At 45.4% G+C, this 20,513-nt stretch overlaps 3 protein-coding genes across 5 annotated transcripts in view; 1 reads left to right on the top strand and 2 right to left on the bottom strand.

Moving 5' to 3' along the window:
• adck1 (aarF domain containing kinase 1) overlaps positions 1 to 13,372 on the bottom strand; it is a 48,673-nt gene extending 35,301 nt beyond the window's left edge. Inside the window, exons 1-3 of one of the 2 annotated variants that reach the window (XM_069172463.1) lie at positions 13,173 to 13,263; positions 10,643 to 10,781; positions 9,249 to 9,332 (exon numbers count right to left, since the gene is read on the bottom strand). In XM_069172463.1, the coding sequence (XP_069028564.1) occupies positions 9,249 to 9,332; positions 10,643 to 10,774 (216 nt within the window). In that variant the 5' untranslated portion in view covers positions 10,775 to 10,781; positions 13,173 to 13,263. Of the gene's footprint in view, positions 1 to 9,248; positions 9,333 to 10,642; positions 10,782 to 13,172 lie in introns of both variants that reach the window. The other variant, XM_069172465.1, reaches the window with a different exon arrangement.
• An 809-nt stretch (positions 13,373 to 14,181) lies between these two features.
• slirp (SRA stem-loop interacting RNA binding protein) lies at positions 14,182 to 17,280 on the bottom strand. 2 transcript variants are annotated; one of them, XM_069172473.1, is made up of 4 exons: positions 17,195 to 17,280; positions 16,940 to 16,998; positions 15,974 to 16,081; positions 14,182 to 14,498 (listed from the first exon to the last, which is right to left on the bottom strand). In XM_069172473.1, exons 1-4 carry the CDS (start codon positions 17,259 to 17,261, stop codon positions 14,436 to 14,438), a joined length of 297 nt encoding a protein of 98 aa, XP_069028574.1. In that variant the 5' UTR covers positions 17,262 to 17,280; the 3' UTR covers positions 14,182 to 14,435. The 2 variants fall into 2 exon arrangements, with proteins under 2 accessions (XP_069028574.1, XP_069028575.1); XM_069172474.1 differs by having other exon boundaries at positions 14,182 to 14,492.
• A 211-nt stretch (positions 17,281 to 17,491) lies between these two features.
• Positions 17,492 to 19,951, top strand: alkbh1 (alkB homolog 1, histone H2A dioxygenase). The gene is made up of 6 exons (XM_069172437.1): positions 17,492 to 17,648; positions 18,259 to 18,367; positions 18,439 to 18,601; positions 18,677 to 18,767; positions 19,099 to 19,292; positions 19,376 to 19,951. The coding sequence occupies exons 1-6, from the start codon at positions 17,496 to 17,498 to the stop codon at positions 19,818 to 19,820; spliced, it is 1,155 nt and encodes a 384-aa protein (XP_069028538.1). The 5' UTR covers positions 17,492 to 17,495; the 3' UTR covers positions 19,821 to 19,951.
• Positions 19,952 to 20,513: the final 562 nt, after the last annotated feature.

Here is a 20,513-nt window from a genome sequence, read left to right as displayed (position 1 = left end):
ATTCCACTAAACTTTGAAATTGAAGAAGCCGCCCGTGGCCTGTTCTGTCACGTGGAATAATCATCTTTAACTCCTCTCAGACACGAGCTGCACGTCCTCCTCAGTTTTCATTTCCACGGTAACGAGGGAAGATCGGCGGCTGGTTTTGAAGGCCGGTTTGTTGGGTCGAACTGCTCCTCTGGACCTCGGGCCTGATGTTTCCTCCTGAACATTTATGTAGATCGTGCTCCATCCCTGATGCGGTTGCCGTTGACGTCCTGCTCTGCAGCATCAGGACCACATGATGACTACTGGGCTGTGACATCAGATGACTGTGCCACTTGTTCCAGAAGGATTTGTTAGTGTCGGTGTGAGATGTGCAGAGATGGACTCCATCCGTCCCTTTGGTCTCTGAACATGAACACCGATGAGCGAGGAGACGGGTTCTCCAGCTGCAGACGCAGGAAACACTACCGAACACACCGACCCACAGACGGACAGACAACCTCAGGACTTCATCAGTCACCATGGCAACACCAAGCGCGTCCCAGCCGTGCCCGTCACATGTCAGCGACCCCGGAAACATCTGTTGAGTTGAGAACAGGAACCGACCCGTCACCCAGGAATCCAACAGTCCTCAGATTTCACACTACAGACGGAGGAAACGACTCTCATCTGTTGGTGGACCTGAACGTTCACCACTGAGACACGACTCTGGTCTGTTGGTGGACCTGAACGTTCACCACTGAGACACGACTCTGGTCTGTTGGTGGACCTGAACGTTCACCACTGAGACACGACTCTGGTCTGTTGGTGGACCTGAACGTTCACCACTGAGACACGACTCTGGTCTGTTGGTGGACCTGAACGTTCACCACTGAGACACGACTCTGGTCTGTTGGTGGACCTGAACGTTCACCACTGAGACACCGTTATGCACCAAACTGGCATGGGAGGAAGGGAAACTGTCAGATACACGTTAACAACACGAACGATCAGAAACACGTTAACAACACGAAAGGTTGTTTGGCAGCCAGAGCATGAAGTGACTGTTTGTGTGAAAGAATGAACTAAAGGAACATTCAGCATGAGTGTCGAGTCAGCGTTTTCATTCTGATGAGCTGCTGATCATTCAAGTCTTTCTTCTTCTGAAGTTTAGATTTTTTTTTGACAATATCCTGAAGATTAAGTTATTTTTTTACTTGTCCGACAGATGAAATCTCCTTCTTTGTGCAGACGGGTGCTTCAGCTCCGAGTTCTTTGCAGAAACTTTTAAACAACCAGTCATTCACATAGTTTGAAAATCAGTCCAATTAGTTATTAATCATTTAAAGGAGTATTTTTGATTTGATTTTGATTTTATACACTTTATTAATCCCCGAGGGGAAATTTCATGTTCATGTTGACACCACGGTTAATTTATTCAAGGATAAATATTTGCTTGCTATGTTTATTAATGATCTTATAAACCTCTTGGACTTCTGAATATGTTTGTGTGTTGAAGAATAAAAGCTGCTCTCTGCTGCTCCTCCTGACTGAGCGGCCGCTCCCTGAAAACCCTCCGTGGTTCATATGTTCTGCTCGCAGCCTCGCAGCCGGCGACGCAGAAACGCAGCACTCATGCAGCTGCTGGAGATCAGCTTGTCAGCGATGATCTAACTACAGCAGGCAGCTGGGAAGCAAATGTTAAACGTTCCCTCCTCTCCATACCCCTGAAGGATTTTCCCGCCTCACACTTGTTTGGCTGATAAGCTGCCACAAGCTCGTCAAGGTCAGCAGTTATCTCGCCCCACCCCAGGATTTACATAGTGTCCCTCACAGGATCCGGAGCTGGAGGGGACGGTGGGGGCGGGGGGGGGGGGGCACTTATCTCAGCCCAGCACCCTCCCTGGTTCCTGTGGGAGCAGACGAGAGTCTGAGGGACACGGTCAACGCTGACATCTGCTGGTGGGACAGCGAAATGCAGTCCTGTCTGATAGAATCAGTAGAAAGGTGGCTCTTTACTGCCCACTACAGGTGGAAAACAACATCACAACTACAGTTACAGCTTAGTATTTATTTTTAAATTTCCATTTAGACAGATTTTATTCTTTACAGATTCTTAGGTTCTTTTTATATTTTGGTTTTTAGGCATATTTAGATTATTTTTAGAGCATCCACTTGTCAACATCAAAACATGTCTGCCTTTATTTTCCAACTTACAGACTCAATAAATATTATAAGGGACAATAAAGTCTAAGTTAAAATATATGAAACCTGATCAAAGGCCCAACTTCTCCAGTTGCACAAAACTAAATCTGAATCCAACTTCCTGCTGAGAGGATGAACACCACCTCAAGACTCAAATATCAACATGGTCCATGACGCATGCTCCAACCTTCCTACCATAAATGGTAAATATCCCTGAAATCTGGTGAGCAGATTAAATGTTCACTGATGAAATAACATTGTGCGTCACATAGTCTCATATTGTGGGACACAACGAGCCCTGCAGCCTCTGGGAAATCTCCAGCATCAGAAACAAACAAGAGGGAAGAAACTGACAGACTTTGAGGTCTCTGAACTGGACTTTGGTTCTTTATAGCTGCTGAAGCCTCAACAAAGACGGGCATGTTAATAGACTCATAGAAACTCTCCTCAAACTGAAATAAACGTGCTGTGCAACACTCAAATATTCACCTCGTTATCATGATTCACACGATTCAAAAGCCGGTTCAGAACTTGGTTCTGATCCTTGTAACTAGGAATATAAAAAAGCATATAAACATATAATATGAAATAAACATACAAACAACCATTAACCAGAAGTGATGTCATCAACCATCAGTGATGTCATCAACCATCAGTGATGTCATCGTTGGTTTGTGAACGTTATGAATCCTCCAGTTCAGATTCTGTCCGTCACCATCTTGTTAGTTCGGAGCGGTTTGGAGCAGGAAGTGACCATATTTGGACGAGCTGGGGGAGGAGCCAGAGGTGGATCTGACCGATCTGATTGGAAACCTGACGATACTACGTCCCGCCCACCGATAGCTGTAACCTGACTGCACCACAGGCCTGTCAATCAAACAGACACGCCCCCAAAAACAGGTCTTCTTGAATCTTCTTTTCTAATGAATGAGGGATTATTTTCAGATGGACCTCCAGAAAACTAAGAAGAAGGAGTGACTTTAGCTAACAACACCGAGATAACTGATGGACACATTTTATTCACTTTGGATTTGATGAGAGAAGTTGAATGGGAGTCTATGGAGCCGGAGGCTGTTTGGAGCCGACCTCTAGTGGCACTCGCTGGTATTGCAGCTGAAGACACTTCTGGATCAGAACCATTTTACAGACCTGAAGCTACGAACTCTTTTAGAAACAGTCTGTGGATTTAAACAAGCGGCATCACAACTGTGATCTTCTAACGTGTGATTGTGAAGCCTCAGCAGTGTTTCAGTCAGTAAGTCAGCTAAATGATGTAAAATATAAATGTAGAAGAACTTCTTTCCACAGCAGCTGATGATGTTCAGTAAGAAGTCACTAATCTCTGGTTTCCTCCACAATCACTGTAACGGTGGTAAAAGACAACTCTTTATCTTCAACTTTGGGTCGGTGTCGAAAGGAAATTTGCATTATAGTGTGCAGATGTGTCGAGTGAATCAGCGTTTTCTTCTCCCTTTCATCTCAGCTGTGAAAAGCCACCTTCAAAATGGCTGCTTCCCCAAATCAGCTGTGCTCCCGCCTTTTCCTCATGCAGCTGAGGAAGCGAGGGGATCATTAGACATCAGTATCTGTTTGTCCTCGCTGTCACCGGTTCATCACGCCCCCCCCCTCCTTTCACTCCACCCCCCTCAAATAGCCTCCCTACGCTCTCATCTGCTTGCCAGGCAGCATTCAATCAAACAACCTCTTTGTATGCCATCACAGCGTTTGTCCAACACACTGATGGTGTTCATCATTTAACAGTGTGATGATGATGATGATGATGATGCAGATGAGAAGTTAAATCCTGTTCATCCAGAAATACTGCAATATTTTGATAATGAATCTTTGAAAAAATACATAAAATATAGATTCCAGCTTCTGAAATGTAAATATTCTGTTTCCTCCATGATCATCTTTAGGTTCATTTTTTGCTGCACGTTTTAGAAACACTGGTCGACATTTCTCGCCGTTTTCTGACATTTTAAAGGCCAAACAGTGTCGGAGAAAAACTTTCATATTCAGCGTTTGCAGATACGGTGTTGGATGATTTTGCAGAAATTGGAGCCAAGTTGAACTGATTTGTTGTCCACTTCATCATCACCACTAAACCGGTCCTGTTCCATCGGTGCAGCCACGGCAGCTGCGTTCGTGAACACCAATATGCAGCTTTAGCAGGTTGTTTCACACATATCGGTTCCAACAGCAGCTGCTGAGCTGCAGGGATTCAAAAGTGCGAGGAAAGCTGGACCTCATGTGAGAGACCTATGACGAGACACAAACAACAACAAAGTGAGAGGAAAAGACGTAGAGTTGTTTACTCGTCTGCTGCAGCAGCTGAGCAGGGAGTCCTTCAGCATGGTCTGATGTCCTGAAACTATCTGTACAACAACATCCTGTCAGCTGTGTTCAAACTGAAGTGTGATGAAGCTGCTTTTCTGCACACAAGCACTTTGTTCACTTTTATAGAGACAAATATATCACGACGAGGACACGGAGAGTTTTCAGTCCGAGACCATCAACACGACTTCTACTGAGACCTTCTGAACGCCTGAACTGCGGCGCCATGGCAACAGGCATCTCCAACATGACAACACAAGTCAACAATAACTAGTTAGGTGAAGAGAAGCAAAGAGAACCACAAGGAATAAGGACTTTGTCTCGGTGTTGCCCATGGCAACCCAGAGCAGAACGTCAGGATCGTTCTCCCTCTGAGATATACAGAAACCTGATGAAGGAAAACTCCTTCATGACAGTAAACAGGATGATGAGGAGTTCAGACGAGAGGACAGTTCGTAGCAGAGTAAGCAGGAGAAACAGGAAGAGATCATCAGACCAACCAGGACGACTGCTGTGTGATTCAACCGCCATGAACAGGTGGAGGCAGCAGGGCAAAGGATGAAGGAGACATCCGATGGATCATCGGACAGTGGGGGAGGATGATAGCGCTGGTCAGCAGCTCTGTGTGGATGTTTACATCAGTGATTTGATGATGATCTGGGTTTTTCTTCTCTGTTTGCTGCAGAGGGCCGACAGCAGCTCCAGTCGTGTCATTGCGTTGAATGTTCCAGCTCTCATTTGGCAGACCGGAGAGTCCCCCCGTGCTCCTCCCGTGCTCCTCCCGTGCTCCTCCCGTGCTCCTCCCGTGCTCCCCCCGTGCTCCCCCCGTGCTCCTCCCGTGCTCCCCCCGTGCTCCTCCCGTGCTCCTCCGGTGCTCAGCTCCTAATTGTCGGTGAATGGCCCCTCGGTTCAGGGAGGCCTTTGAAGACGGACTGCTTAAGTAGCTTTTGAGTGAAGCTCTTCAGGAGAGGCTGAAAGCAGCAGTTAGAGAAGCTGAACACGGAGCGACGCACCGACAGGACGACAGGAAGATGAGATGCAGAAACAAGATCTCATTAAGTTGTGCAGTCAAATGAGGCCTTTGGAGCAAGAAACAAACCTTCAGCTGCAGGTCAGAGGGCGCTGACACGATGACATCATCTCACAGAGGACTGAAGCAGTTTAAAGTCATGTTTGGGACAGAGACCGATTCTGTCTTTACTTTCTCTGTGTTTCATCGTTTCACATTTATAATCACACAGTTCACGTGATTAAAGTGCTCCACATGTTATTTAAGGGGTGTCTAATACAGGTGAAGTTATCAAGCCTTGTTCAGACTGCCAGACCAAATCAGTTTATTCTCATATCCAGATTATTATTAGTATTATAATTAGATTATTTTTGAAAGTCTGGATAGTAAAAAAAAAAAAAAAAATCATAAAATTAGATTTTTACAAATCAGATCCAAACCACATCTGGAAGAGGTTTGAAATGTGATTCCAGTCAGATTTCTACAGATGCATTTCTGCCGGCTCGGATCAGATTTCACGACGATGACATCATGTCCAGAGAGACCGAGTGAATCTAGCAGAGCTATCAGAGAGTGGAGGTTTGTCTCTATCCAGGACAACGAGGACAACAGTCTGCAGACAGATGCACAAATAAACTGTCTGCTGGCACCAGCGGAGCTACATCGTTACCACGGCAACACATGCAGATAGGTTGGTGATGTCTGGACACACCAAATCCAAAACCATCTGTCCTAAAGATCTGATCTGAGAAACACATCTGATTCACCTGCAGTCTGAACAGAGACTGAGAGCCAAACTTGCCTTCATGCTTTTCATCACCTTCTCTGGTAAAGTTCACAAAGATGCCTCCAAACTTCATCCTCCGGAGAGACTGTGATCCCAAACGTACTGATAAACATCCGAGTCAGTCACCTGATCGAAATCCAGCTCAGCATGTCGTCTACGAGCCGAAAAGAAAACTTCTGCAACAAGCAGGAGCCGGAGATGCTGCAGCATCACCGGTCTGCTGCACCCAGAACATCATGGAGCCCTGAGACGAGGGCACCTCATCCATCAGGCCAATGACAGCTCACCTGGAGAGGAAGATTCTCTGATCTGAGACCAGTCGCTGCTCATCACCTGCTGATACCATCCCGGCAGAGAGCACGATGCTGCCTCACCGTGGTTTCAGACAGGAGGAGGGACACGGAGGAGAACATCTAAAATACAGAGATCCTCCATAGAAAGTGATTCAAAGCATACAGACAAGACAACACTGGAGCATCCAGCTAAACCAGGACCGAACCCCAGAGAAGGTCTGAAGATGTTCACACATACATGATGAATGTTGATTAAAGACATGAGAGTCCGAGATGAGCCCTGAGTGTGATTAAACATGTAATGCTCTGTGTAACTCATCACATGAATAGCGCTTCCTCTGCACACTTTGCATTCTTTTTGCACATCTATGCAGTTTTGTATGTTTCTGTGTCTCCTCGTCTATGTTGATATTTATGTGGTGTTTTTCTTTACGTATTGTGTGTTTATGAGTGTTGTTGCAAACGGAGGACTCACGGAATAAGAATTTCATGGCACTGCGTGACAGACTGTTTCCTTTACATAGGACAATAAAGTTTGAATTGAACTGAAAGTCTGTCCTCTGTCCTCCCCGTCAGTGACCCGTTACCTCCCCCTCCTGTCCTCTGTGAGTGCGTGAAACAAAAATCAGCAGCATAAAGACCCTAAACAGGAGCGGCGCCGTTGTTCTGTCGCCTCACTTCTATGATTTCATAATAATTCGGAGGCGAGTCTCCTCTCTGTATTAAATCAGCATTAATTCTAATCAGCATGTGTAGCCGGGCCTGACGGTCGGGGCCCGAGGGGCCGCACCAACTGTCTGGGAGTGTGGGAGAGTGTGTGTGTGGAGGGGGGTGGGGGGGTATGTGTGTCCCAGCCATGCTGAACCATGCTCTTCACAGTTCACTGCAGCCCTCTTGCTGCAGCGTTCTCTGCATCCCAGCAGGTGGTCTCTGACCTTTCCTGCAGCCGTCTCCGGAGTCAACCTGACTGAGTCGTGACCTTTCAACAAAACACCGGCAACGATCACTCAACACACACCAGCTGACATTTACTGCGGTTACCTGCATCCTCCTGCTGGCATTTTCCTACAAACATGTTTGGTTCATAATAACATGTATGTTGCTCGACAGTCTTCCCGTCATGTGAAACTACAAACTATTCACAACCCTGAAGTGGAAAACTGTCCTGAGGTCTGATGGATCACAATCTGAGATTCTGTTTGGAAATCATGGACGCTGCATCCTCCAGGTTAAAGAGGAGAGGGACCATCCAGCTTGTTATCAGCTCAGTTCTAAAGCCAGCATCTGTGATGGTACAGGGATGCATTAGTGCACATGGCATGGGTAGCTTGAACATCTGGAAGGAAGCATTACTGCTGAATGATATATTCAGGTTTTGGAGCAACGTATGCTGCCATCCAGACAACGTCTCTTTCAGGGAAGGTCTTGTTTATTTCAGCAGAACAACGTCCAACCACATTCTGCACGTATTCCAACAGCATGGTTCTCTAGTAGAAGAGTCCGCTGATAAACTGGCCTCCTGCAGTCCAGACCTGTCAATCATTGAAAACATCTGGAGCATCAGGACATGAACAATACAACAAAGGAGACCCTGAACTGTTGAGCAGCTGAAATCCTCTATCAGGCAACAATGGGACCACATTTCACTTTCAAAACTCCAGAAACTGGTCTCCTCAGTTCCCAAACGTTTACAGAGTGTTGTTAAAAGAAGAGTTGTTGCAGCTCAGTGGTGAACATGATCCTGGAACAACTTTATAGAGACGTGTTGCTGACATCAAAGTCCAAAATGAGAAGATATCCTTATAAAACAATAACATTTCTCAGTTTCAACATTTGATATGTTCTATGGTCTATTTTCAATTAAATACGAGTTTACATGATTTGTGAATCATCACATTTTGTTTTTATTTACATTTACACAGCATACCAAACTTTTCTTTTTCCACTATCAGCTCTGTAACACCAGTTCCAAACTGCGATATCAACCCACTGACACTTGTCAGCATCACACAGCAACGCTGGAGGCCAGTTATCGAACACATCGCAGCATACAGCAGCTCAATTATGAGTTATTTCCCTCAGAGGTTGGCAGAGAACACAAATAAAAACAAAAGGGACTGGACGTCTAATCAGCAGGTCATAGCCAACTCTAAAGAGTGACTGATTCAACTGCACTAAAATGGCAAATAGATTGTTTCTAGGGTGTAAATCTTTTCTCCAGATGTTGAACTATTGGTCAGCGACTGAACTGAAAACTCACATCGACAACATGACAACGTGAGATGTTGAACACAACAACAGTTCAGAGTCCTTTTTCAAACCAGGCTTTGTCCTGCAATGAACTGATTGGTGTTAGTAAAAGACAGGCGTCCATGTTCTGAGCCTCATTTTACTGTTTGCTGATCTTCAGCCGTTTCAGAGCTGAATTTGATTTGTGTTAATTCACACAAAAACCAACCGATGAACCAGCGGGGTGCAGCTGCAGGTGAGTCACACTCCTTTAGTCACTGCCTTCATAGAGCTAGTTCACAACAACATGAAGAGAAGAAGCAGCTGTTACAGCTGTGGTGCGATCAGTGCAGCACACCTGCACCTCGTCCTCCGAGTCAAACCTCACCGTGCTCATTAGAAAACATCAGAAGAGTTGATCTACCTGTGACTTGAGCGCCCGGTACTCCTCCGTTCCACATTCAACATGTCTGAACGCCGTCAGGTAGTCGAAGCTGATGACCGCCGTCTGCACACAAACACAACAGGGACACGTCAAACACCTGAGCAACCAGCTGGGGACACGGACACCTTAATAAGAAGAGGAAAGGAACAGAAACATGTTCAACTATAAGGTTCTAAATGACATGTCAGGATGGATGATTGACAGGTGGAGATGTCCAGTCAGCTGTTTGAAGCTGAATCCAGTGGCAACATTTGACAGTCATGACTTTGATCACAACATTCAACCATGTCAGGTTTATTTGTTTTGATACAGAAACTCCCACCAGCAGCCTGCAGCATGAATCAAGGTGAGCTCAGTTCACCTGCTCCTCTGACCACCAGTCCAGTATTTGATATGATCACAGGTGAAATAATAATAATAATAATAATAATAATAATAATAATAATAATAAGTTACTATGACAGCAGCAGCGAGGTGTTATCGAGTACGAAGTTTTAGAAACAGTTAGCAGGACACTGGAGCCTGCAAATACATTTCTTGAATGTGGTTGGCAGGTTCAAAAGTTGGAACATTTTATACAAAAAAATATATAATAAATTAGTGACAGACATTTAAAGAAAGTGTTTCTGCTGCAAAGTGGAGAAGAAAAGTGCAAATATTGTGTGCAGGACCAGTTTTAAGATAAGTGGACGATGAAGAGGCGGCTCAAAGGTTCAGAACCAAACAACGAGGTGAAGCAGACAGAACTTCCACCTGTGAAGGTTCTGTGAAGGTTCGGTTCTGTGATGGTTTGGTTCTGTGGTGGTGAAGGTTCTGTGAAGGTTCTGTGATGGTGAAGGTTCTGTGAAGGTTCGGTTCTGTGATGGTTCGGTTCTGTGGTGGTGAAGGTTCTGTGATGGTTTGGTTCTGTGGTGGTGAAGGTTCTGTGAAGGTTCTGTGATGGTGAAGGTTCTGTGAAGGTTCGGTTCTGTGATGGTGAAGGTTCTGTGATGGTGAAGGTTCTGTGATGGTGAAGGTTCAGTTCTGTGATGGTGAAGGTTCTGTGATGGTTCTGTGAAGGTTCAGTTCTGTGATGGTGAAGGTTCTGTGAAGGTTCTGTGATGAGGAGGTCCATTGAGGAGTTTCTCTCTCTGAAGGATTTGCTATATTTCCAATTGAAATGTAAAACTGTCATTTTAATCAGATTTTTTTTATATTTTTTGGGGTGATGCATTAAACTCGTGTCTAGAAACTCTTCAAGTTGAAAAAGTGCAGGCCTTCTTCAATATACATCCCCATGGCAACAACATCCATGCTCTCCTCCATCATCCCCCCACCCTCCTGCTGATGACCGATGGAGGACTGGAGTATCTGGGAGTCCTGAAGTTACTCACGGTGGCTGCAGCTCGTCCGAAGCGGATCACGCTCAGGTCATTGAGGTCCAGCGGTCTGTTGTTCAGGTAAAACCCAGAGGAGGCGAACACGGCCGTGGCCAGGGAGGAGATTCTGAGGAGCCGACCAGCCATCGGGGCGCTGCAGGAAGGGGGCGGAGCATAAGGAGTCAGACCTTACAGTGGAGTCCCACAGTAACAGGTTATAAATGAGAAAAGAGAAACAACGACAGAAATGTGTCATGAATTGATGAAAGTGAAAACTTAGAAAAACACTGCATATCCTCAGGTAGGAGACAGGTGGACGTAAACCAATCAGCAGCCAGCAGTGATGTCATCATCCATCAGTGATGTCATCGTTGGTTTGTGAACGTTATGAATCCTCCAGTTCAGATTCTGTCCGTCACCATCTTGTTAGTTCGGAGCGGTTTGGAGCAGGAAGTGACCATATTTGGACGAGCTGGGGGAGGAGCCAGCGGTGGATCTGACCGATCTGGCTTTTTGGAGCCGACCTCTAGTGGCACTCTAGTGTATTACAGCTTAAGACACTTCTGCATTGGAACCATTTTTCAGACCTGGAACACTTTTATATACAGACTGCGGTTGAAAACTGCACCGTGACAGTGGAGAGCATGACATCAGAACTAAGGTCACTGAGGTCAGAGGTCATTCTGAGCAAACAGGGGCCTGGGGGTCAAAGTCCACCCAAAGAAACATCTTAAAAATGGTGCTTAAAAACAGTCCGATTGAACGGAGTGTAAATGTGCTGGAGGGGTTCTGACATGCAGGTTGTTAAAGTCCCAGAGGAACACACTGATCACCTGACTCAGCAGCTGGAGGGTGAGTAACTCATGAGAGCCCTCCATCATCAGGGAGCATTCAGCACACACACACACACACACTATAACACACACACACACACACACACACACACACACACACACACACACACACACTATAACACACACACACACACACACTATAACACACATACACACACACACTATAACACACACACACACACACTATAACACACACACACACACACACACACACACACACACACACACACACTATAACACACATACACACACACACACTATAACACACACACACACACACACTATAACACACACACACACACACACTATAACACACACACACACACACACTATAACACACATACACACACACACTATAACACACACACACACACTATAACACACACACACACACACACTATAACACACACACACACACACACACACACACACACTATAACACACACACACACACACACACACTATAACACACACTATAACACACACACACACACACACACTATAACACACACTATAACACACACTATAACACACACACACACTATAACACACTATAACACACATACACACACACACACACACACTATAACACACACACACACACACACACACACACACTATAACACACTATAACACACACACACACACACACACTATAACACACACACACGCACTATAACACACATACACACACACACACACTATAACACACACTATAACACACACACACTATAACACACACTATAACACACACACACACACTATAACACACACACACTATAACACACACACACACACACACATACACACACACACACACACACACACTATAACACACATACACACACACACACACTATAACACACATACACACACACACACACACTATAACACACACACACTATAACACACACACACACACACACTATAACACACACACACTATAACACACACACACACACACACACATACACACACACACACACACACACACACTATAACACACATACACACACACACACACTATAACACACATACACACACACACACACACACACACACACACACTCCCGTGATGCTGCAGGACATGCAGACATTAAACAATGAGCTCTCCAGGTGCACGTAGAGGCCACGCCCCCAAGTGCGGCGGCCACGCCCCCAAGTGTGATGACGTCTCAAACCGTTTCACACCTGAACATGTTTGTCGTTATAAAATGAAACAACACTCCTCCTGTGTAATTACAGGTTTACAACTGCAAAGGGTTTCATTGCTGCAGATGTGCTGTTGGAGCAGCGCGTCATCAATCAATCAGAGCAGCGCGTCATCAATCAATCAGAGCAGCGCGTCATCAATCAATCAGAGCAGCGCGTCATCAATCAATCAGAGCAGCAGGGAGTCTTAAAAACACGAACCCCACATTGATATCATGAACATGAAGATCTGGTCTCCGCCGTGTCCTTCCACGACACAACTCCAGTTTGTTTACAGACTTTCTTTAATGAACTTCCTGTCGTTTGACGTCACTCGTGACATCATAAAGGTCCGTTTTAGTCTCCAGATGAAATCAGTCACGTGTCATCATGTAACGATCAATTAAAAGTTGTCCGGCTCGTGCAGACACTCTGATGTGTACTTTAAAGACACAACACGTCAGAGATCAGCTGATCCCACCGTGCAGTTCGGCACTCACCCTGATCAGCTGGAGGCACGAGCCCCGGTAAAGTCCGCGGGAAGTCCTCGTGGCGGGGAGGAAGGAGACCCGGAGCCTCCCGGTAGCCGGTCGTGTTCCCCGGAGCCTCCCGGTAGCCGGTCGTGTTCCCCGGAGCCTCCCGGTAGCCGGTCGTGTTCCCTGTACGGTGGCTGTGACCGTCACACCTCGTTTACGTGTTCGGTAACAGACTCACCGGACTCCGGTCAAACCGTCAGCACGCGCCGAGCCGGTCACTGACGTAAACACGTTCAAAGGACCGAGCCGCCTCACGCGACTGTCCGTTTTCCTGTTACCGGTTTTATTTTGACCTCGTCAGAAGTTTTCGACGTGAGCGCAAAGCATTGTGGTTAACGGAGGCCGCCGGACGTCACGTGTTCCGGAGCCCACGCGACAGCCGGACGTCATTCTGTCGGCGGCACGCGCGTCTGCGCTGATTGTTGCCGTTTCACGAGATTTAAAACTACACTTCCGGCGACTGCGATGACGTTTTACACATGCGTCACAGATGTTCACTGCAAGGCCGCATAGATTTTAAAGACAGAATCTCTTTTCACAAAATCAGACTGAAACTCACTAAATCAAATAATATATGAATTAATTATCCAGAAATACTCAAAATTAATATAAACAATAAACGTAGCTATTAATTACAATAAATTTGGCATTCAATATTTGTTTTCATTTGCATCTGCATTTATCTTCATAATAATTCTAATTATTTACTTTCCTGTTTATTTATTTATGTATTCATGTATTTACTTGTATATTAATGTATGTATTATGTTTCCTTCCTTCCTTTATATTTACTTCTTCCTTTCTTTGTTCATTTCTGCTCAGTGGTTGATTGATATCAGAAAGCAGAGATGGATCATTTTTAATTTGTGATGTCATCTTTTAAATGGCAAACAAATTACACTTCAGGAATATTGTTAGTCACAAGGGTGCAATGAACAGATATAAATGTACATGAAATACAACAATAAAGCAGTGGAATCAAACGCTGTCTTTATTGACATTTACTGGGAATTAGATGTGGTTTCATGAACTGTTCAAGCTGGCGATGATCTGTTGATGGTGGATGACTACAGGAAGTACAGCAACACTGCTGACAATAAATAAACCCATTAAAACAACGAGAGGAGCTCCAAATCCACTGGAGGCAAACAACCAGACTGGGATGAAAACAGCTGACACATCAGAACAAAACAAACAGCACGTCTTCATCTTCTCGTCCAGGAAGCTTCAGTCATACTCAGAGTCTTTCTTCGGTCCTGCGAGCGGACGTTTGTTCCTCTGAACCTGCAGCTGGAAGAAAACATCATCAGTTCACATGTAAAACATACAGAAGAGTTTCAGCTTCCTGACACGTCATCTCGTTTCAGTCACGTCTGCAGTCCTTCTGTTGAAAGACTTTTATCCACCGTGATTCAGAAAATGTCATCAGGAGTCCGTCAGGAGTCTGTTAACAGAAGCTCCGCCCACCTCTGAGTCTGGTTCTGTTAACAGAAGCTCCGCCCACCTCTGAGTCTGGTTCTGTTAACAGATGCTCCGCCCACCTCTGAGTCTGGTTCTGTTAACAGAAGCTCCTCCCACCTCTGATCCTGGTTCTGTTAACAGAAGCTCCTCCCACCTCTGAGTCTGGTTCTGTTAACAGAAGCTCCGCCCACCTCTGAGTCTGGTTCTGTTAACAGATGCTCCGCCCACCTCTGAGTCTGGTTCTGTTAACAGATGCTCCGCCCACCTCTGATCCTGGTTCTGTTAACAGAAGCTCCTCCCACCTCTGAGTCTGGTTCTGTTAACAGAAGCTCCGCCCACCTCTGAGTCTGGTTCTGTTAACAGAAGCTCCGCCCACCTCTGATCCTGGTTCTGTTAACAGAAGCTCCGCCCACCTCTGATCCTGGTTCTGTTGGAGGTTTTTCTCCCTTAAAGAGTTTTTTCCCTCCTAGCTTATGTGGGAATTGTTGAATTGTTGAATTGATGAATTGATGAATTGTTGAATTGATGAATTGTTGAATTGTTGAATTGATGAATTGATGAATTGATGAATTGTTGAATTGTTGAATTGATGAATTGATGAATTGTTGAATTGATGAATTGATGAATTGTTGAATTGTTGAATTGATGAATTGATGAATTGTTGAATTGATGAATTGTTGAATTGATGAATTGATGAATTGTTGAATTGATGAATTGATGAATTGTTGAATTGTTGAATTGATGAATTGATGAATTGATGAATTGATGAATTGTTGAATTGATGAATTGATGAATTGTTGAATTGTTGAATTGATGAATTGTTGAATTGATGAATTGTTGAATTGTTGAATTGATGAATTGTTGAATTGTAGAATTGTTGAATTGTTGAATTGATGAATTGTTGGTTTCTCTGTATAATGTTGTAAAGTTCAACTGTAAGAACTTCAATGTGTTAAGTGCCATGAAATAACCTGAGTTGCGATTTGTCGCGATAGAAATAAATTGAATTGAATTGAATTGAATTGAATTGAATTACATCATCTTAAAGGATCAGTGTGTCAGAATCATTGTTTTCATTCGTGTCTAAAAATCATCGTGTTTTCATTAGTGTCATTAGTGTTATTTTATAGAGTAATAAAATAAATGCAATACTTAAAAGTAGGAAAGGAAATAAAAGTGAGCATTACTTTCTACCTGACAGGTTACAACAAGATCAGACGTTTATCTCATGTTATGTTTCAGCAAGTCAAGCTGCTGTTGTGTTGATGAAGACTACATTACCCACAACCCCTCTGTGCTCTTACCTTGACTCCCTCCAGCACATGAGGGTCTTTCTGCAGAGCGTTGTTCAGCCCCTCCTCCGAGGAGAAGCCGACCCAGCAGAAACCTCGGTGGAAACCCGTTTCTTTATCCTGGAAGAGCAACACGGTCGAACATTCATCTGTTCAGCTCGGTGGAGACAGACGTAAATACAGACGTAGTTCATCACTGGTCAGTGTCGTTAATGTGTGGAGGTGTTTCATGATCAACTGTGGTTAATAATAATACTGTTGTCGTTTCACTCAGTGCATTTTAATAGTTAGACAGCAGCGCAGCTCTGTGGAACAAAACAGACCCGCCAGGATTTCAAATAATTTTTTTGTGAATGTTTTGATCAAAAATGTTTGAATTTGTTAAAAACAACGACGTAATTTTCGGAGTCTTTTGCAGTAAAATGTGTTGAACTTAGAGAAGCATCACGGGGCTCAAAGGGATCAAAAGAGTCTCAAGTGAGGAATCTTTCCAGAACAGAGCGTCTGTGATGGATATCGAACAAAGAACACATCTGCCTTCAGAATAAGAGCTTTACAGGCTTTAAATCACATTCAGCACTCAAACTAAGTTCAGTCTCTTCCAGCTGGAAGTGGACAAAACTCATTGAACATGGTCCAAATGTTCAACCCTTCCTGTTGCTGATTGTTGTCTTTGGTAACGAAGTCAGTTTTATTTTGAAAGGAGACTTTATGCTGTAAAACTTTCAGCAGAGTTTCTGTTCAAGACAGTTTTTGCAGAAAAATTGCAGGAATTTTGCAAAATTACAAGCTGCTGCAGAGATTGCTTGAATTTGTGTTAATTCTTGAGATCACAGGCTCATGATTTCCTAAGAAATGAGCAGAATCAGGTTCTGGATGCAAACATGAAGTAGGAGTGATCAGATCAGCGGAGGGTCGTTTGAGTGTTTCCTGGGTTGTTCATGTGCAGACTGAAGAACAGATCAGAATACAACTTACAAACGGCAGAAGACACTTCTTGACGAGGCCGAACTGTCCGAAGTACTCCCTCATCTCCTCTGGAAGACAAGCAGCAGTTAAAAGGCTCGTTAAAAGGCCCTGAAGGTCGCAGGCTGCCGATTAAATGACTCCATGATGCGTTCACGTGCACAGACTGCCGCTACGTAACGTCTACAGACAGAGTGACGGGCTACATGCGTGTTTGATCGCTGAAGTTAGACCTGGAGGACAGTTTGAGGTGTTTCATGTACTCACTGCCGGCTGCCGTCCACGGTATTTTAGACACGAACACCTCGAACACTTTCTTCGTCGGCGCCGCCATGCTTCTTCCTCTGTGACGTGATCACGTGACTGAAACCCGGTTCATAACCGTCACAGGAAAAAAAAAAAAGGACGAAAAATAGCTTTGAGCTCCACTCTCGACACGTGTTTGTATTTTCTTTCAATCTTACTCCTCTAAATTTGTTTAAAACTATTTGGATAATGTAGTAAAAAAAAAAAAAAAATTAAAAAAAACAAAACAAAAAAAAACAACTCAGGAACTGACGTCAGTTTAATGCTCAGTTACGTCACGGGCAAGATGGCAGTCTCCATGGTGGAGAGTGGGGAAGACGCGTTTCGAAAAATATTCAAGTTTTACAAGAGAAGAGTCCCTCCGCCGGACTTCAGTGACGTCATCGACTTCTCCTCAGGTGTACCGAGCGAGCAGGTGAGTGGCGCATGACGGGGACACGGCAGTTCACGTGACGTCATGAACTAAACTAATGTGTTAAATACTGAAATAAGTAAAAACAAGAACGTGTCAGAAGTATTATCTGATAAAAGGATTTAAATTACAGCTTTATTTAGAAGTTAGTGCAGATTATGTTCACTAGAACAGTTTATTATGTTTATTATAAGTTTATTATGTTTATTATGTTTATTATAAGTTTATTATGTTTATTATGTTCACTAGAACAGTTTATTATGTTTATTATGTTTATTATAAGTTTATTATGTTTATTATGTTTTGTGTGTGTGTGTGTGTGTGTGTGTGTGTGTGTATCTCTGTGTGTGTGTGTGTGTGTGTGTGTGTGTGTGTGTGTGTATCTCTGTGTGTGTGTGTGTGTGTGTGTGTGTGTGTGTGTGTATCTCTGTGTGTGTGTGTGTGTGTGTGTGTGTGTGTGTATCTCTGTGTGTGTGTGTGTGTGTGTGTGTGTGTGTGTGTGTGTGTGTGTGTGTGTATCTCTGTGTGTGTGTGTGTGTGTGTGTGTGTGTGTATCTCTGTGTGTGTGTGTGTGTGTGTGTGTGTGTGTGTGTGTGTGTGTGTGTACTGACAGGTGGTTGCAGCCAAACTGCACCCTGCAGCAGTGAGTGATGTGGACGCTGCCCGGGTTGGACTGCAGCCTGTCAGAGACTGGAGGGCCTTCAGCCTGCAGGGACACCCAGGTACGAGTCTCCGGGACACTCGGGTACGAGTCCCGTGTGTCCTCTGATTGGTCTCCTGTTCCTCCCTCCAGGCTTCGTCTTCATCTCCAACCCGTTCCTGCGCAGCTCGCAGCCCTACTGGGTCCGACAGTGTCTGAAGACCTACACTCAGAAACCCAACATCTGCAACTTGGACATGCACATGTCCCCCTCAGACACCCGGGACATCTGGGACAAGAGCGTCCACGGCCTCAGGTGGGACTTTATTTCTCCATAACGAGAAAACGTTCATGTGTTTTAGCAGCTTCTCTAAGTCAGTTTCCTCCTCAGACGTCCTCCTGGTGGACGGAGAGACCCGAAGACTCTGCTGGAGCGGCTGCGCTGGGTCACTCTGGGATATCACTACAACTGGGACACCAAGGTGAGCAGGACACCGGGTCACTGAGAGGACGGGGAGGACGGGGAGGACGTGGAAGACGGGGAGGACGTGGAGGACGTGGAGGACGGGGAGGACGTGCAGATACGAGCACCAACAGTCTGATCAAACATTCAGTTTATTACATTTACAATAATATATCACAACAATCTGTCACTTCTCAAACTACTTCATCGTTTTAAAAGGACGCAAGTCGTCCGTCCTCTGAGGGAGGACGTGTCGGAAGGAGGACGTCCTGCCTCACGTGACGCCCTCTCATCCTTCGTCTTGTGTAACGGCCCAGCTGTGACCTTTGACCTCTCTGTTGCGTTCCCAGACGTACTCGGCCGACAGCTGCTCTCCTTTCCCGGCGGACCTCCACCTGCTGTCCTCCCACGTCACGGCCGTCTGCGGGTTCCCCGGGTTCATCTCAGAGGCCGGGATCCTCAACTTCTACCGGTCCGACTCCTCTCTGGGGATCCACGTGGACGAGTCCGAACTGGACCACACCCGACCGCTGCTGTCCTTCAGGTGAGGTCGAGCGGTGCCTTCAGGTCAGGCTGTTGCATTACGGGAAGGAAATGTCTTCATCGTCTGGCTGTCTTTTCTGATAGTTTTGGACAGTCGGCCGTCTTTCTGCTGGGAGGAGCCTGCAGACGGGACCCGCCCACCGCCATGTACATGCACAGTGGAGACATGATGGTGATGTCGGGTCAGAGCCGCCTCCTCTACCACGCCGTGCCTCGCATCCTCCCGCCGCCAGAGGGACACGCCGCTCCAGAGACAGACGGCGGCCCGGCGGCGTCCCCGCAGGACGGCTCTGTGGTGGAGGCGGTGTCTGAGGAGGACCGGGCCGCCTGCTGCCGGTACCTCCGGACCTCCAGGGTGAATGTGACCGTGAGGCAGGTGCTGGGTCCGGGCCAGAGCCTCCCAGAAACACCTTCCTCCCAGCGGAGGACAGACGCAGGCCCGGCAGCCGGGTACCACGACGGAGCGGCAGACAGCGGGAGGAGGAGGAGGAGGAGGAGGAGCGGTGACGGTGACGCTGTGGAGACGTGACGCACAGCAGGAGACATTTTATACCACCGTCGAAAACCAGCAGCCAAAACAGTTCAGACACCTACAACCTGATTTATTTGCAGACATCCCAAAATATGCAAAAATAAACTTGTATAAAATTGCACTGTTCAGTCTGTAAGTGACGGTTCATTGATTGTTGTTGAGCAGCGATGAAAACGAGGTTCTGACGTTGAATTAAATGTCATTTTTTGCCCTTTTTATCCACAACCCAGCAGGTCATGTGATTTCCATCCGACTGATTAACTGCCGATACCCAAACTGAAGGAACGTCGCCCCACAAAATGTAAATATCAACAAAAAAGTATGATCAAGATGATCTAATAAAAGTATTAAAATGTAAAGACTTAAAGAAAATGAGTGCATGTCAGGAGCCGATAAAGTGAGTCGCCTGCAGCGCTTCACTGCACTCTGCTCAGCCGGGAAACAAACTGCAGACAAACTCAAAAGTAGAAAAAGTTACGACTTTTCCTCAACTTTCATACATACTACGTTTCATTTGTTAAACATCCTTTTTATCTGGACAAATAAAAGTGTACTGCTCACCTGACCAAAACGGTGTTGTCATGGTAACCAGTCAGTCTCCTCTTGCTTCAGATGATTCGTTTCTATTTTAAGGGATGTTTTTGTGTCTTTGTAAATCATTGTGTTGAGAACATCTCTGCTCGGTTGTAT

The sequence above is a fragment of the Embiotoca jacksoni genome, unplaced genomic scaffold (genome assembly GCF_022577435.1).
Source record: "Embiotoca jacksoni isolate LCO1_2020_lvr unplaced genomic scaffold, fEmbJac1.0.p SCAF_53, whole genome shotgun sequence".
NCBI classification, from domain to species: domain Eukaryota; kingdom Metazoa; phylum Chordata; class Actinopteri; family Embiotocidae; genus Embiotoca; species Embiotoca jacksoni.
Note: the sequence above shows the minus strand (reverse complement) of the source record. Positions and strands in the feature narration are given on the sequence as shown.

Coding starts and splice junctions, on each gene's coding strand:
- slirp (XM_069172473.1), bottom strand. CDS start 17,261: ATGGCGGCGCCGACGAAGAAAGTGTTCGAGGTGTTCGTGTCTAAAATA. Junction 16,999..17,194: donor ACCGTGGACGGCAGCCGGCA/GTGAGTACATGA, acceptor CTTGTCTTCCAG/AGGAGATGAGGGAGTACTTC. Junction 16,082..16,939: donor AGAAGTGTCTTCTGCCGTTT/GTAAGTTGTATT, acceptor TTGCTCTTCCAG/GATAAAGAAACGGGTTTCCA.
- alkbh1 (XM_069172437.1), top strand. CDS start 17,496: ATGCTCAGTTACGTCACGGGCAAGATGGCAGTCTCCATGGTGGAGAGT. Junction 17,649..18,258: donor CAGGTGTACCGAGCGAGCAG/GTGAGTGGCGCA, acceptor GTGTACTGACAG/GTGGTTGCAGCCAAACTGCA. Junction 19,293..19,375: donor CGACCGCTGCTGTCCTTCAG/GTGAGGTCGAGC, acceptor CTTTTCTGATAG/TTTTGGACAGTCGGCCGTCT.